Source organism: Euprymna scolopes, chromosome 20 (genome assembly GCF_053919585.1).
Source record: "Euprymna scolopes isolate OS-2025 chromosome 20, ASM5391958v1, whole genome shotgun sequence".
NCBI lineage: Eukaryota > Metazoa > Mollusca > Cephalopoda > Sepiida > Sepiolidae > Euprymna > Euprymna scolopes.
In genome coordinates this window covers 13,069,814-13,084,651 of record NC_136501.1, presented here as the reverse complement: position 1 = coordinate 13,084,651, position 14,838 = coordinate 13,069,814, and the positions used below count along the sequence as shown (strand labels likewise).

At 30.6% G+C, this 14,838-nt stretch overlaps 1 protein-coding gene across 1 annotated transcript in view; it reads right to left on the bottom strand.

Moving 5' to 3' along the window:
• Positions 1-1,305: 1,305 nt before the first annotated feature.
• LOC145241331 (E3 ubiquitin-protein ligase SHPRH-like) overlaps positions 1,306-14,838 on the bottom strand; it is a 91,454-nt gene continuing 77,921 nt past the window's right edge. Inside the window, exons 25-31 of the mRNA XM_080104165.1 lie at positions 13,610-13,711; positions 12,717-12,782; positions 9,772-9,942; positions 8,082-8,174; positions 3,883-3,972; positions 2,684-2,862; positions 1,306-1,868 (exon numbers count right to left, since the gene is read on the bottom strand). Coding sequence (XP_079960291.1) covers positions 1,442-1,868; positions 2,684-2,862; positions 3,883-3,972; positions 8,082-8,174; positions 9,772-9,942; positions 12,717-12,782; positions 13,610-13,711 — 1,128 coding nt within the window. The 3' untranslated portion in view covers positions 1,306-1,441. The remainder of the gene's footprint in view (positions 1,869-2,683; positions 2,863-3,882; positions 3,973-8,081; positions 8,175-9,771; positions 9,943-12,716; positions 12,783-13,609; positions 13,712-14,838) is intronic.

Genomic DNA, 14,838 nt, shown 5'->3' with positions numbered 1-14,838 from the left:
GCATTTTTTTTTTTAGAAATATAATCAGTTTTGGTTTTCTAGATGTGTTCTTATCTATCTCTGACAGCAAGAAGATGTAACACAAGGGTTGGTAAATGAGATTGAAGAATCAGTGCCTCCGAGAAGGAACATTCTGGCCTGCAAAAAAAATGCCTGGGTAGCCTCATCAGCTTCTTTATATATATAAAAAAGAGATGCTTCAAAGAGAGAAGGCAAAGCCTGGGAGAGTGGACCTAGAACTGCACAGGATCTAGTCAACAGGGAAAAGGCCATTTCATATATGGGCTGTTGAATTTGGGACAGCCGACCACTGTTGCTATATACGTTCAACATGTGGCAAATCTTTCCGCTCACCATGTACATTAATTGATTAATCAGATTGCATTCATCCGATATCTAACGAAACATTTCAAAAATTTAATATAAAACACTTTTTACTTTAGAAGTAACACTTTTGTATTTACATACCTCCGGAGAGCACTTTATCGTTACCAAAATAGCTGCAGTTCCCTCAGCATCATCTCTCATCTCACAAGTGAGAGCATCTCATGCAAAAGATAATAAACCTACCTCTTGTGCAATGAGGGAGGTACTGCTTGGGAGGAAGACCTCTTCAACGATAAGTACTTTCGTATGTAGCACATTATTCAAAAACGAAATATACAATTCACCTGAAACTTCAGATTTTTAAGCGGATTTTTTTTTTCTACAATCTCTCGAATGAAATTAATCCATAAACGATACAAATGTTTCTGTTTGGAATTCTCCCATTGATCGTTTGCAATAGATGAATAGTTCACATAAACATGTGACATAGTGGATAAAAGTGTTAAATAAATAATCAGGTCGAAGTGACAGTGTTCTGGAGGTTGAAAGTTTAATCAGGCGATACTAAGACTGTAACATAAATTATTTAACACTTCTCCCTGGTAGTGGCTGATGGAACAAGAACAATATACCCCTGTGGATTAAAGAAAGTATTCAGTTCAAAATTCCATACAGATTCTTGAATTCAAGATAAAGATCCCTGAAGTCGATACTATACATGCGAAGAAGGCCAAAGGTTACATCAGCTGAAATGTGAGAATAATGCGAATAGTAGTTTGAATAATCCAAATAATATACCAATATTTCTATCGTTAATGATATCTTTTATGCAAGAATGTGTTAGGTATAGTAGTTTGAATAATCCAAATAATATACCAATATTTCTATCGTTAATGATATCTTTTATGCAAGAATGTGTTAGGTACAGTAACAACCTGTTGCTACTCGCAAACTTTACACTATATGTTATTACTAGAAAACTGATTAATCGCGACACTACTAGATGGTAAAGTACTACACTTCTTTTAAATATCAAAAACCTTTTCATTTCGCCCAACAAACTTCAAAAGCCTTTCGAGAGATAACGCATTATGATAACTCTGTTTTGTTGTGTTCAATCTAAAGACATAGAACCGGGAAGCAAACTCTCTGGTCCGTCCGATTCTGAGGTAGCGCGCGAGTCGATAGCCGAGTTGTCTGATGATTGATGTGGATGGACGGTTACTGTTTCTGAAAGACGGTTTAGTGCAGCCATTGCGCATCTCCATTGCATCTCAGCCCTATCGGAAGCTGTGGTTGGCATGGAAACAGAGTTTTCAGGAACAACCTCCTCAAAAGCATTTATTTCTTCTTCGATTTCTTCGACTTCTTCAACGACGTCAGTGTACGGTGCCTCACCAAACAAAGTGAACAGGTCAGCCGTAGTTAAAGTCGTATCCCTTCTGTCTGTAACGGACGAGTTCTTTTTCACGTTCGACAACATCGAATGCATCCGCTCCTCAATTGTGCTTTTGATGAAAAATCGATGAATAACGGTCGGCCTATTAAAAAAAATTAAAAACAAAATACAAATGGATAAAAAAAAAAAATTCTATTAAAAATAAATTCTATTAAAAAAATGAAAAACAAAATACAAATGGATAAAAGGCAACTAAAAAAAAAAAAAATTCTAAAGAATCATCGCTTACTTACAATCACAGATAATGAAAAAGTGATTTTTCTGTTTTTAAAGAGTCAAATTTTCTTAGATTCTCTAATAATGATTATAATGTCAATTTACTGTTATTTAAATATATAAATGATAATGTCAATTTACTGTTATTCAAATATATAAATGATAATGTCAATTTACTGTTATTTAAATATATAAATGATAATGTCAATTTACTGTTATTTAAATATATAAATGATAATGTCAATTTACTGTTATTTAAATTGTCCCATTTCCATTAGTCATCTTATTATGTTCTTAAATTTACAATCAGAGTTAATTAAAAAATTCTTTATTTTATTATTATTATTTTTTTTTTTAATAGTTTAATTTTTACATTCTCCAATAATGATTATATAATCTAACTTTTTAAATCCTCCAATAATAGCAAAGTCATTTTACTATTATTTAAATTTAATTTTTTGAGATGTACTTCAATAGTCATAAAGTCATCTTATTACATTTTTAAATTGTTCAAGTTTTGGTAGAGATACCTAAACAGTAATAAGATCATTTTATGACTGTTTAAATTGTTCAATGTTTGGTGGAGCTACTCCAATAGTTACAAAAGTCATCATTACTTTTTAAATTGTTCAATTTTTGGTGGGGTATTGCAACAGTCACAAAGTCTTAATTAAAACTTACTTGTTTTGACCAATTCGGTGAACTCTTCCAATGGCTTGTAACTCTTGAGCCGGATTCAAAATGGGTTCAGTTAGAATGACGTGTGTTGCTTCAATAAGATTGAGGCCATTGCAACCAGAATGAACAGGCAACAACAGAGCAACGACATCGTCATCAGTTTTGAACTTGAACAGATTTTTCTGTGCAAAAATAAAATTATTTTATTAGGAAAATAATATTTCTACAAGAATTTATAAATTAACTCAAAGATTGTAGTTCATAAAAAGTTAATTCTGTATGTTATTTTAATAAATTGTTGTTGTTTTTTTAATTCTTACTAAAAAGAATGTTCTTTATAGTTAATTAAAAAAATAAATTCTGTGTGGTTTTTGATAAATAAACCATTCTTTGTAGTTTTATTAAAAAGCCCATACTTTACAATTTATTAAAAAATAACTTTTTTAATAATTTATTTAAAGCCCATTCTATGTAGTTTATTAAAAAATCTATTTTTATAGGTTAGTAAAAATGCATTTTTTTATAGTTTATTAAAAAATCTATTTTTATAGGTTAGTAAAAATGCATTTTTTTATAGTTTATTAAAAAAATCATTTTTAGTACTTATACCGAGAAGATACCGTGGTATTTTTGGAGAGTATTTTCAAAGTAAATTCAAGTTTTTAATCTGTCTGTCCATGCCACTTTTGCTTGGAAACTACTGGGCTAATCTGTTTGAAATTTTGCATGGACCTTTGTTATGATATGGTGCAGTAATGGTTTCCATTTGATTCACAGTTAGTGATTAATAGGGATTCGTCACCACAATTACACATTTACTTTAGAAGTTTTCTCAGAAACTGTTGGGTCGATTTAGTTAAAAATTTTTATGGACCTTTGTTATAATAAGGTGCAGCGAACTAAGTATTATGGTATTCACTTGATGAACAATTATGGATTAATAAAGATTAATAGGGATTAGTATTTAATGCAAAATGAGCACAAATTTAACTATATTCAACCATCAATTCAACATAAAGCACTCGTTCTAAGTCAACGAGCCATAACTTTTGCCTGTTTTTAATAGGTTAAAAAGTGTAATGCTCATATAATAGTCTTCATCTTTAAATTATTAATCTATGCGTCGTAAACACCATATCCACAAGTGTTTTTTTTTTTTAACTTGGATAAATGATAACTCATTAGTTAAAATAAAAACTCACCTGGGCTTCTTTTTTAGCAGAAGTCAATGAACAATATTTCAATTCATTGCATGTTAGAGCTTTGCCTATAATATCAAGTACGCTTTGCCACTGGAAAAAATAAATGAAAATTAATAATAATAATAAAAACGATTTAATTTATTCACAACCTATGAGGTGCCTTCAATAAGTTTCCAGGCTTTCTTTTTGTATAGGCATTGAAAATTGTCGTAGACTCTTGAAAATTCCGTATGTTGTTGCTATACATCTTATGAGATGACTGAACAATTTTTATGATTTCAGGTTCAAATGAACAGCTACAGCAGGAATTGGAATACACCCTACTAAAGCCTGATTTTCACAGCTGTTGAATTTCAAAAAGTGCAATCTGGACGTGAGGGCACTTTAGAAGAACGACATGCAATAAAATTCTTTTAAAAACTTTGAAAAATGCCACAGAAACGCATGGAATGCTTCAGATTGCTTTTGAACTATCTTCCATGAATCGAACATCATTTTGAGTGGCATAAGAGATTCAAGGAAGGCAGGGAGTCTGTGAGGGATGATGAGAGGTGTGGAAAGAATAAGGAAGCCAGAACACCAGAATTGATTGGTCAAATAAAGAATTTCATCGATAAAGACCGTCGTGTGTCTATAGAGAAAATAAGTGCGCAGTTTGATGTCAGTGTGGGAACTGTACACACAATTATTCGCAAAGAACTGAAGATGCAAAAGATTTGCCCAAATGCACCAGTTCACAACTCCATCGTTGTCACAGATTATTTGACGAAGATGGGCATCAAGACAGTTCCTCACCCTCCCTATAGTTCAGACGTTGCTCCCTGTGACTGTTGGGCATTCCCTAAACTCAAGGAAAACCTAGAGACTGTCGTTATGTGACAATTGAGGAGATGAAAGAGACTATGACAAGGATCATTGACACACTCACAAAAGAGGACTTCCATGCGACCTTCCAGAAGTTGTTGGAATGGTATAACAAGTGCATTACAGCTGGAGGAGATTACTTCTTTCATGTGTGTACTACCAAAAAAAATGCTTACGAAAAAAAAGTCTGGAAACTTATTGAACGCATCTTATGTACAAACAAAATACATTAAAAAAAATGGATGTCGTGCAGAGATGGTATCACACAATTTGGAAAAGTTAAAAACAATAATAGTAAAAAAGACATATTATTTACTTGTGACATAAGCTCCCCGAAATGAGATGCTCCAAATCGATAATTGTATTTTAACAAAATAAATAATTATAATAATAAAAATATTATTTACAAAACATTTTCTGCGAAACCGGATTTCCCCAACATTAAAAACTGGTGTAATAATCGAGAATTCATTAAAAAGTTTAGTTTAAATAATTTTATTAAAAAGTTTTAAAAATTATGTATTTTTCAAATCTCACTTGTTTATATTTGTTGGTTATATTTCTGATTTTATCGTGCATAAAAATTGCCAGAGTAGAGAAGCATTACACCTTCACTGACAGCCGACAAGAGAGATCAGCATCCTGTATGTTTGTATGTTTAGCTAAAAATCAAAACCTACAAAACAAAGTTGGTATATTTTTGATTACTGTTGCCTGGGATGAATCTATAAAATTATAAAACTTTGTGGGCCTTGCTACCTTGCATCTTGTCTTCAACAATCAAGTAAATCCATCAGGGATAACAGGTGAATTTATATATATATATATATATATATATATATATATATATATATATTATTTATTTAAAACTGTATAGAAGATCAGAAAAACATTGGTACCGTCGGTTTCAAGCCTAACATAAGGAGGACCAGTTAATGGTAAATAATGTTAGGCTCTCGTCAGCCATATTGAACAGAACACAATATGGATGACGAGAGCCTGACATTATTTACCATTAACTGGTCCTCCTTATGTTAGGCTTGAAACCGACGGTACCAATGTTTTTCTGATCTTCTATACAGTTTTAAATAAAAAAAATACTTTGTAATCGAGCACTTTGATGGAATTCTTTCCCCAAAACAGTGAACAAGTAATATATATATATATATATATATATAGTAATAGGATGATTCCAATATTTTTACCCGATTCCGATGCAATTATAGATTCCATCTTTAAAAATCTCTAAATATTTAACTATAAAATGGTTATTTTGTTCCAATTAAATGTGCAGATATTTTTTTAAATGTAAAAACACATTTGTGTGTGTATGGAGGGAGGGAATCTATACATTTTAGTTTTACTGGATATTTAAATCAATAAATATTTAATATTTTATTTTTATTATCAGCAGTGGAAGATCTTGTTTTAACTAAAACACAAATAAAAAAAATGATAATTAAAGGAATCGTTTTTGGTATCAGAAAATAGGCACAAATTTTTTCAATTCTGATACCGCAAAAAGTTCTGATTTTTGCGATTTTCAATTCCAATTAATTGGCCCAACACTAATATATATACATATGCGTATGGGTATGATTCAGAGGTTAAGGAATGAGGGTGGAAAGTTTGTTTTGATTTCAATTTTAGCTGATGGCACCCAAGTCATATATATATATTTTTTAGTTTTGATCTCATTACTATATATTAGGTACAATATAATAATCAATAGAGAATTGTCTTTATAATACAAGGTGGAACGATAAAATTGTCGCCCTAGGACATGATTCCATTTCTGTTTGATGAAAACCAGTTTTCTTTTTTTGTTGCAGACCATCTACTAGTTGGCCAGTTGCGTACAAATGCCAAGAGCAATAAGCGCCTTCTCTCATGTCTGAAAGTGACACAATGTTCAACGAGCGAGATCAGAGATGCATCACTGTATAACTCATTCTCTCTACCGATCTAAGTTATGACAACAGGACCATTGCCAGCACCCTCAAAATGTATCTATGGATTGCCACAGATAACAGGAACGTGCTCAGGATGATGAAAACAAAATTTCCGGCCACGGTTATGGTCCTTGGTGTGGTTTCAAGTGAGGGCCACATCATGCCACCTCACATCTTCGAAGGTGGCTTGAAAGTCAACACCAAAGTCTACCTAGATGTGCTGAAAAGTGTGATGAGCCCTTGGTGCAATCAGGTGGCCGCAGGAAAACACTGTGTGTCCACAAGTCCAAAGAGACCCAGGCTTGGCTTCAGACTTTAGCTACGACTTTGTACCCTTCTTTCACTTGCCCCACTCCTTCCCAACTGGAACATACTGGACTACTCTGTTTGATCATACGTCGAGAACATCACCAACATGACCTCCCACAACACTAAAGCCAGCCAGATTGCCACTATCCACCAAGTATTCGCCAAGCTCCCGCCGGCACTTGTGGAAAAGGCATGTTCCCAGTTCCAGACCTGCATCGAGACGTTGATTGAGGCTGAAGGCGGCTACATTAAATAGATGTCAGCTAAACTTCATAATCAAGTTGCCTGAATTGACTTTTTCAATAAAAGTTTTAAAATAAAAATGTAGTGTTGTTTTCAACACTTTTATCGTGCCACCCAGTAATAAATACATAATCTGCATGAATTAAAATATCATATTTAAGCGTATATAACGACCGGGCAACACCGGGTAGCCTGCTAGTAATATCTAAAATTTAGAAAAAAATATTCATACTCTGGGAGTCGATTTGGCTGAGTTTCGTCAAGGGAAGAGATCTATTATATAAAGGAGAGTTGTGTTTGTGTGTGCCGATCAAGAGTAAAATAGGCTGGGCAGAGGAAGAAGAAAGGGTTGGGAAAAGAAAGAGAAATATGGATAGAAAGAGGAAGGGAAATATAAGTTTTAATAGATATAGGTCACACTTTTGTCCCAGGCAACTCCAGGTATCCCTGCTAATTTATATACAAATCTAACACAAAGTGATGATGTATGAAAGTGAAGCCTGGCCCAAGAGAGTTGAGGATATGTGTTGCATGGGGAAAAGATATGAAAATGAAATGATGAAGGTGTAATGCGAGCATTAAAGACAGGCATAGATACGATGATCACAGAAGTTTGATTACATTAAAGAAAACGGATGAGTTTACTTGGATGTAGAACAGTTGAGGTAGCAGGGTTGGTTGTCAAGGGAAGGCCAAGAAAAAAATGGGAGAAAGAGGAATAAATAAACGCCTGGCAGAGATAGGTTAGTTTGGCAGTAAATTTCTAAAAGCTGCCAAACAAACAAACCAAAAATGATGACAAATAAAAATAAAATATTTTCTTTTACTCACAGTTGAAAAGACTAAAGCTTTGGCCGTTGGATCTTCCATACGCATCTTTATCAAGCACCGCACAATTGCAGAAACTTTAGTAGAGTGACTGCCCTGTTCAAAAAAAATATACATAAAAAATCTTTTAGTTTCAAAATTACATTTCTGTTTATATCTGTCTTAACATCTATAATATAAATCTTGCCTATCCGTTTAAATGTATGTATGTATGTATGTATGTATGTATGCATTGGGGTAGAGAGGGCTCCCGTAAGCTGTGGTGAAGGCAACCTTTCTAGGAGAAGCAAATCTCTGATTTAAAAAACCATAAAGCGGGAGACCAGTACCCGCATTAAGCTGGTCTGCAGTTTAATTTGTTGCTGGCTATCTTGCTCTTGCTTGTTGCTGGATCTCAACATTTTGAACCGAGAGAGAGACTTAGCTGTCGTACAAAGCTAAGACTCTGTAACATCATATTTGTATAGATACTCCCTCAGACATTTGGGCTCATGGATTTTAAATGTCTGAGGGAGTGGCACTCGTCTGACAAGACGTTGCAATCATCATGTATGCATGTTTTGTATGTCTGCCTAAAACTTTCGACAGAGGTGACGAATTTTCACGAGCTCAATATTGTTTCGGAGCTCGACCCTTCGGACAACAAATATCAAAAAATTGACTAAAAACATTAATTCCTTCACCCTCAACTGGACACTTTTCTGCAATGAGGAGTCGCTTTTTTTGCCGATATTTTCGAAAGTCATCCCCTCTTTTCGATTGACTAGTCTTAATTTAAACCTTCACCATTTCCGGTTTGGCGATGGACGCAACGGCAAAGACATCACATTTTTTTCACATTCTTTTCCTCCTTCGCGGTACAGGCTCGAGCCTGCCCACTTACTACCACTTTTTTTTTTTTGGCTAACACACACCTTCAAACACCCAGGCAACACTGGGCACCCAAGCTAGTCTAAAAAAAAAAGAAACGACTTTTGTTTACTTTCAAACAATCGCTTTTACTAACTTAGTTGCTATAATCACAGCATTTAAAATGTTTTACCCTCCAGATTTTTTTTCCAGAATTTGTCAAAGTTTAATATATAAAAGGCTATATGTCTGTCTGTCTGTCTGTCTCCATATTTTCAAACTATCTCTTCCAAAACTAAAAATTGCAGAGTGGTGCTAGGAGCCTCAAATGATTGGATTTTTTATAGACTGTTCTTTTATGGGTCTTTAGCTGGGTTAAATAGTTTTTAAAGGGTTAAAAAGGGGCTAAAATTGAAAAAATCGTTATACATTTTGTACATTCATCTTAGTTTATTTTTAATTTTTAATCAGTTCATATACGTGTGTCATGTTGATACAGTGGTAACATGACCAGCTTTGAATGCTACAGTTTTGCTTTCTGTTTCAATTCTAACTGATGGCACCCAAATATTTTTCTTTTTACTTTTGAAATCATGACTCTGTAATATATACAAAATTTGGACAAATTAAAATATCATATTTAAGCGTATTTTACAACCGGGCAAAACCGACCCCTCCCGCGAGTTTGGAATATTTGACCAATTTCAATCTTTTTCATCAAATCCATCAATTTTTTTTTTTTTGCTTTTTTCATAATTTAATGGATTTATTTGTTCAATTTAAAAAAAAACAAATGATTTGTTGCATCTGATTTATTACATATATAAAACTAAAAGTTTCTTACCTTTATTTTTAAGCCACCAAAATCATGTTTGCTGATGGTTGAAACATGATTTATGTCCTTATGATGTGTTGTATGTCTGCAGGTGGCACATTTAACATAGCTCACAGTGCGCTTGACCAACAGGTCCATGCAAGACAAGCAGTAGAAGTGACCACACATTAGTACAGTCCACTACAAAAGAAGAAGTAAAACATACGATATACAAGAAATATTTCTGAATTTTTTCAGATAATTCGTATTATTTGAATCATTAGAACTGCTGTTCTCATCTTGAAAAGAGAATAGTCTGAAAAATATATAAAAGATATAGAAGAATTATAGAAACTAAAAAATATATAAAACGATATAGAAGAATTATAGAAACTAAAAAATATATAAAACGATATAGAAGAATTATAGAAACTAAAAAATATATAAAACGATATAGAAGAATTATAGAAACTAAAAAATATATAAAACGATATAGAAGAATTATAGAAACTAAAAAATATACGTCCGATTGCATATTTTTCATGAGAAATCTCATTCTTACATTGAATGAGATTAATAAAAAATAAATTTACATTCATAGAAATTTAAATTATTTTAAAAGCTATTTTTTTTTCAATGTATTTGTTTTTCATTGATAAATTGAATGCAGTTATTCATTTTTATCATCAATTTTTATTGATTTAATTTATTATTAAACAATTATTAATAGCTATTCATTTACATATATATCAATTTAATTTATTATCAATTTTATATATATATATATATATATATATATATATATATGAATGTATGCACTTTCTTCAGTTTTTATTAATTACCATCTCCACTAAATATATATATATATATATATATATATATATATATATATACATAATTTATTAAGCGATCACACCTCATTATAACCTATTTTGAAAGAAACAAAACGTACAACAAAAGAATTATAAATACTAGATACCATAATACTTAGTTTGCTGCACTTTATCATAACAAAGGTTCATAAAAAATTTCAGCTACATAAGCCCAGTAGTTTCAGAGAAAACTTATAGAATAAATGTGGTATTGTGGTGACTAATTCCTATTAATTCCTAACTGATATCAAACAGATACCATAATACTTAGTTAACTGCATGATCCATATAAAATTTCAGCCAAATAATTCAGATAAAATTTCAGCCAGATTAGTAGTTTGCAAAAATAAAGTGGAAGACAAACAAACAGAAAAATAAGATAGATTTTAATAATTCATTATTAACACTTAGCTTGAAAATTTGGATCACGTAAAGAATAGAAACCCTGTAGCAGACGATGAGGATTAGCGCACATTTTAAGTGACACCGGTGGTTCAACCTTGACATTGGCGTTGGTTGTAAACACGTCAAATAGTAGACATAGTTGAATGTTTGCGAGAAATTATTTTTAACAATATATTTACAGAATTTTTTAATAAAACTAATAATAATTATAATTATAATAAAGATAAATACATAAAAAAAATGATCTATATTAATTAAAAAACATTAAAAACCAATGTTATAATTGAGAATTTCGGATGCTGATCTATTAAAAAATGCATAATTTAAAAAAAATTTTAAATAAAATTATTATAACCAAACTTCTTAATGACAGAAAAAAATATAAAATAACTGACTTGTTCAGATTTTTGCGAATGTTTCGCTTTTTTTTTTTTTGCGACCGAAATTGATTTTTATGCACAGTGTTTTTTTTTTTTTCTTTCTGTGTGCGTTTTTAATACAATTTAATATTTATTTAAAGTGTGATGTATGTTGGTGTAGCAGTGAATGAGAAATCCTTCTAGACCGAGGCAATTTTTCTGCATAATGAAATCACAAGTATAAGCAACAAGTATAAACAATCGAGATTTAAAAACATATTATTTTATTCACATATTTCTTTTATAACTTTTATTTTTATAAAGATGAAGTGTAGTATCACAAGATACAAATCTTTTTAAAACTTTTATTTTCATTGAAAAAAAACTTGCTATTTGCTTACTTCTCCACAAGGGCAAATTAAATACAAGTTTTAGCATTTAATGTAACGAAACAACATTTAAACATGCATTTAAATAAATAGATGTGCAGAAATTCTCAGTTATAACATCGGTTTTTAATGTTTTGTAATCAATATACCTCATTCTATTTATTTATTTTTGTTATAATTATAATTATTATTAGTAGTAGTTTTATTAAAAGTTTTGTAAATATATTTTAAAAAAACACACTAAGAAAGACACTCAGTTATTTAAATATATTGTTTAAATACTTTCGTTTTGTTGCTCACATTAAAAAGTTTTGTGTAAATAGAAAAAAGTTTTTTTTTTTAATCCTTAAAAGTTTTGTAAACATTTAATATTAAAGAAAATGTTTTGTAAATATATATTTTTTCTTTTTAAGATTTAAAAGTTTCGTAAATATTTAATATTAAAAAATGTTTTGTAAATATATATTTTTTCTTTTTAATCCTTAAAAGTTTTGAAAATATTTAATATTAAAAAAATGTTTAGTAAATATATATTTTTTCTTTTTAAGATTTAAAAGTTTTGTAAATATTTAATATTAAAAAAATGTTTTGTAAATATATATTTTTTCTTTTTAAGATTTAAAAGTTTTGTAAATATTTAATATTAAAAAAATGTTTTGTAAATATATATTTTTTCTTTTTAAGATTTAAAAGTTTTATAAATATATTTTTTTTTTTTAATTTTGCTTGTGAACATTTCAACCACGTCTGCTATTTACGAGTTTCCAAGTGCCATGTGGTTGTGCCAATATCAAGGTCGAATCACCGGTGTCACTTAAAATGTGCGGCAATTGTCATCTTCTGCTACAGGGTATCTATTCTTTATTTGGCCCGAAAATTTCAATTCAACATGAAAATAATATTGATTTCAATATTATGACTATTTTCAACACAAAACATTTGATATTTACCTCTGTTTTTAAGGCCTCAAAACAAATGATGCACTGAGTTGGGCTTGAGTTATCCGTGTCGGTTTTCTGAAACATTAAAAAATGTGAGTATAAAAACAAAGATGAAAAGAAAAAAACAATCATTTAACAAAATTACTGAATAACTTTATTGAATTTTAATAAAATTTGAAAAAATAAAATTAATTTTTTGTTTAATTATCTTAAAATTACAGATGATAAACATCCAATTGTGGCATTAAGTTGTACGGACACTTTTCAGAAAATCTTTTTTTCTTATATGTACGTAAGAAATGAAAAATGATAAAAAAAAACACCATTTTTTAAAACCAGTAAATATAAGCAACTAAATGTTAAACTAAAAGACATGTTATTGATTTTGGTTTAATAATATGGAACAATTATTTGATGTAGATTCTGCAGAATAATCTTAACCCTGGAAAACACAAAATTTTTAAAATTGCAACAAAATTGAAATGAAGTAGAGACATGGAAGTCTGATGGTGTTTCTAATGACCCCAGAGGTATATTTTGGGCTGTAAATTCATTGAAATTAATTATTGCAAGCCATTAATACTTGCGAATATCCATAAACCTCCAGTGATTAAAATCAGTGAATATGGGTATTTTTACTCGGTAAATAGCAAATGATATCTAATATCACAAGACTCACTGGGGGTTCTAGCCACCACATTAGCTATCGGTTAATAATGTTTTTAGGTTTTTGTTTTTTTCATATAAAACAAAAATTTGATAACAATGTTTCATCTCAACATATCGTTCAAATTTGTTCTCTTAAGAATATTCTTTTTTTAGGCGAAACATTTGACTTCTTCATTAGACGTATTAGTGAATGAAAAAAACAAAAAAAACATGAAAATGTTTAAAAATCTCACCTTTGCTAAATTCTGGAGATAAAATAATTGCCCGAGTTTGTATTTTAGATTGTTATCGGCTTGCTTTTTATCAAACTTCAGTTGACTTTCATAGCTCGGACACTAAAAATAGAAATGTTAAAAAGATATTTTTGATTAAACAAACAAAAAGAAACACTTTTATTACAATAATGGTGGCCAGTTTTAAACAAAAAAAGGATAAACACAAAATAAATTTTAAACAGATCACAATATTCAATCATTTATTTCAAGGGGAAATCTTCAGAACAATTTCTATGTGTGCTGCATTGTGGCAGCCCCCCCCCCCACTTGTAAAATATTTACAACAAAATCTCGTCTAGCTACAACCATTGTAAATAATTTTCCTTTCTTCCTCTCTGCACTTAAAACTTACTCCGTGAGCAAGGTATTTCCAAGAACTACCTATCTGTGGAATACAATAATACTGGGCTGCTTCCCAGCTGACTACAACATGGTAATTTTCAAGTACAATATTCACAAATTCTTGTTTAGTTGTTCTTTCAATCTAATTTCTGGCCAATCTCAACCATTGTTACCGCTTTCTAGGATCAAAATTGGATTAAGGATTCTAGACATAAGGTTTACTCGCATTATATCATGATAAAAGTGGTACGAAAACTGTTTTGCGCAGTGAATTAATTTTACCCGTCCTACATTTATTAGGATGGGCAGAATTAATTCCCTTAAAATATAATCAGTTCTAATTAAAAAATTAGAATGGATCACACTTTAATAGTTGACCATTTGAGAGAATTAAACTGTGAAATAATGATTAGTAATTTCAAGCACATATATACTGATTATCTGTTTGCTATAATTAGTTGCAAAATATAATATGACTAAATGTGATTGCAATGTTTTCATAAAAGACCTATTTCACAGAGACAGTATTCGTGAGTTAATTATACGAGAGTTATCTCCCTGAAAGTTTAAAAAGTGTATCAATGCTTTCTGGATTGTTAGTTATTATTCATTTGAAGAGAAACTTGGTCAAATCTTGAAAACATTATTTCGTAAGTTTAATTTGAAAATTTAGAAAATCAAATAATGTTATACAATTTCAAATAAAGATTTTAAAAAAAAATTTTTTCTGAAACTTTCTTTGTTAAGACAACTTATTCATAGAAAATTTAGTGTTTTTTTTTTCTCTTCATTTTGTTGGTGGAATTAAACCAGAGGAGTCGGACCCTTGTGAAGAGAAAAAAGGT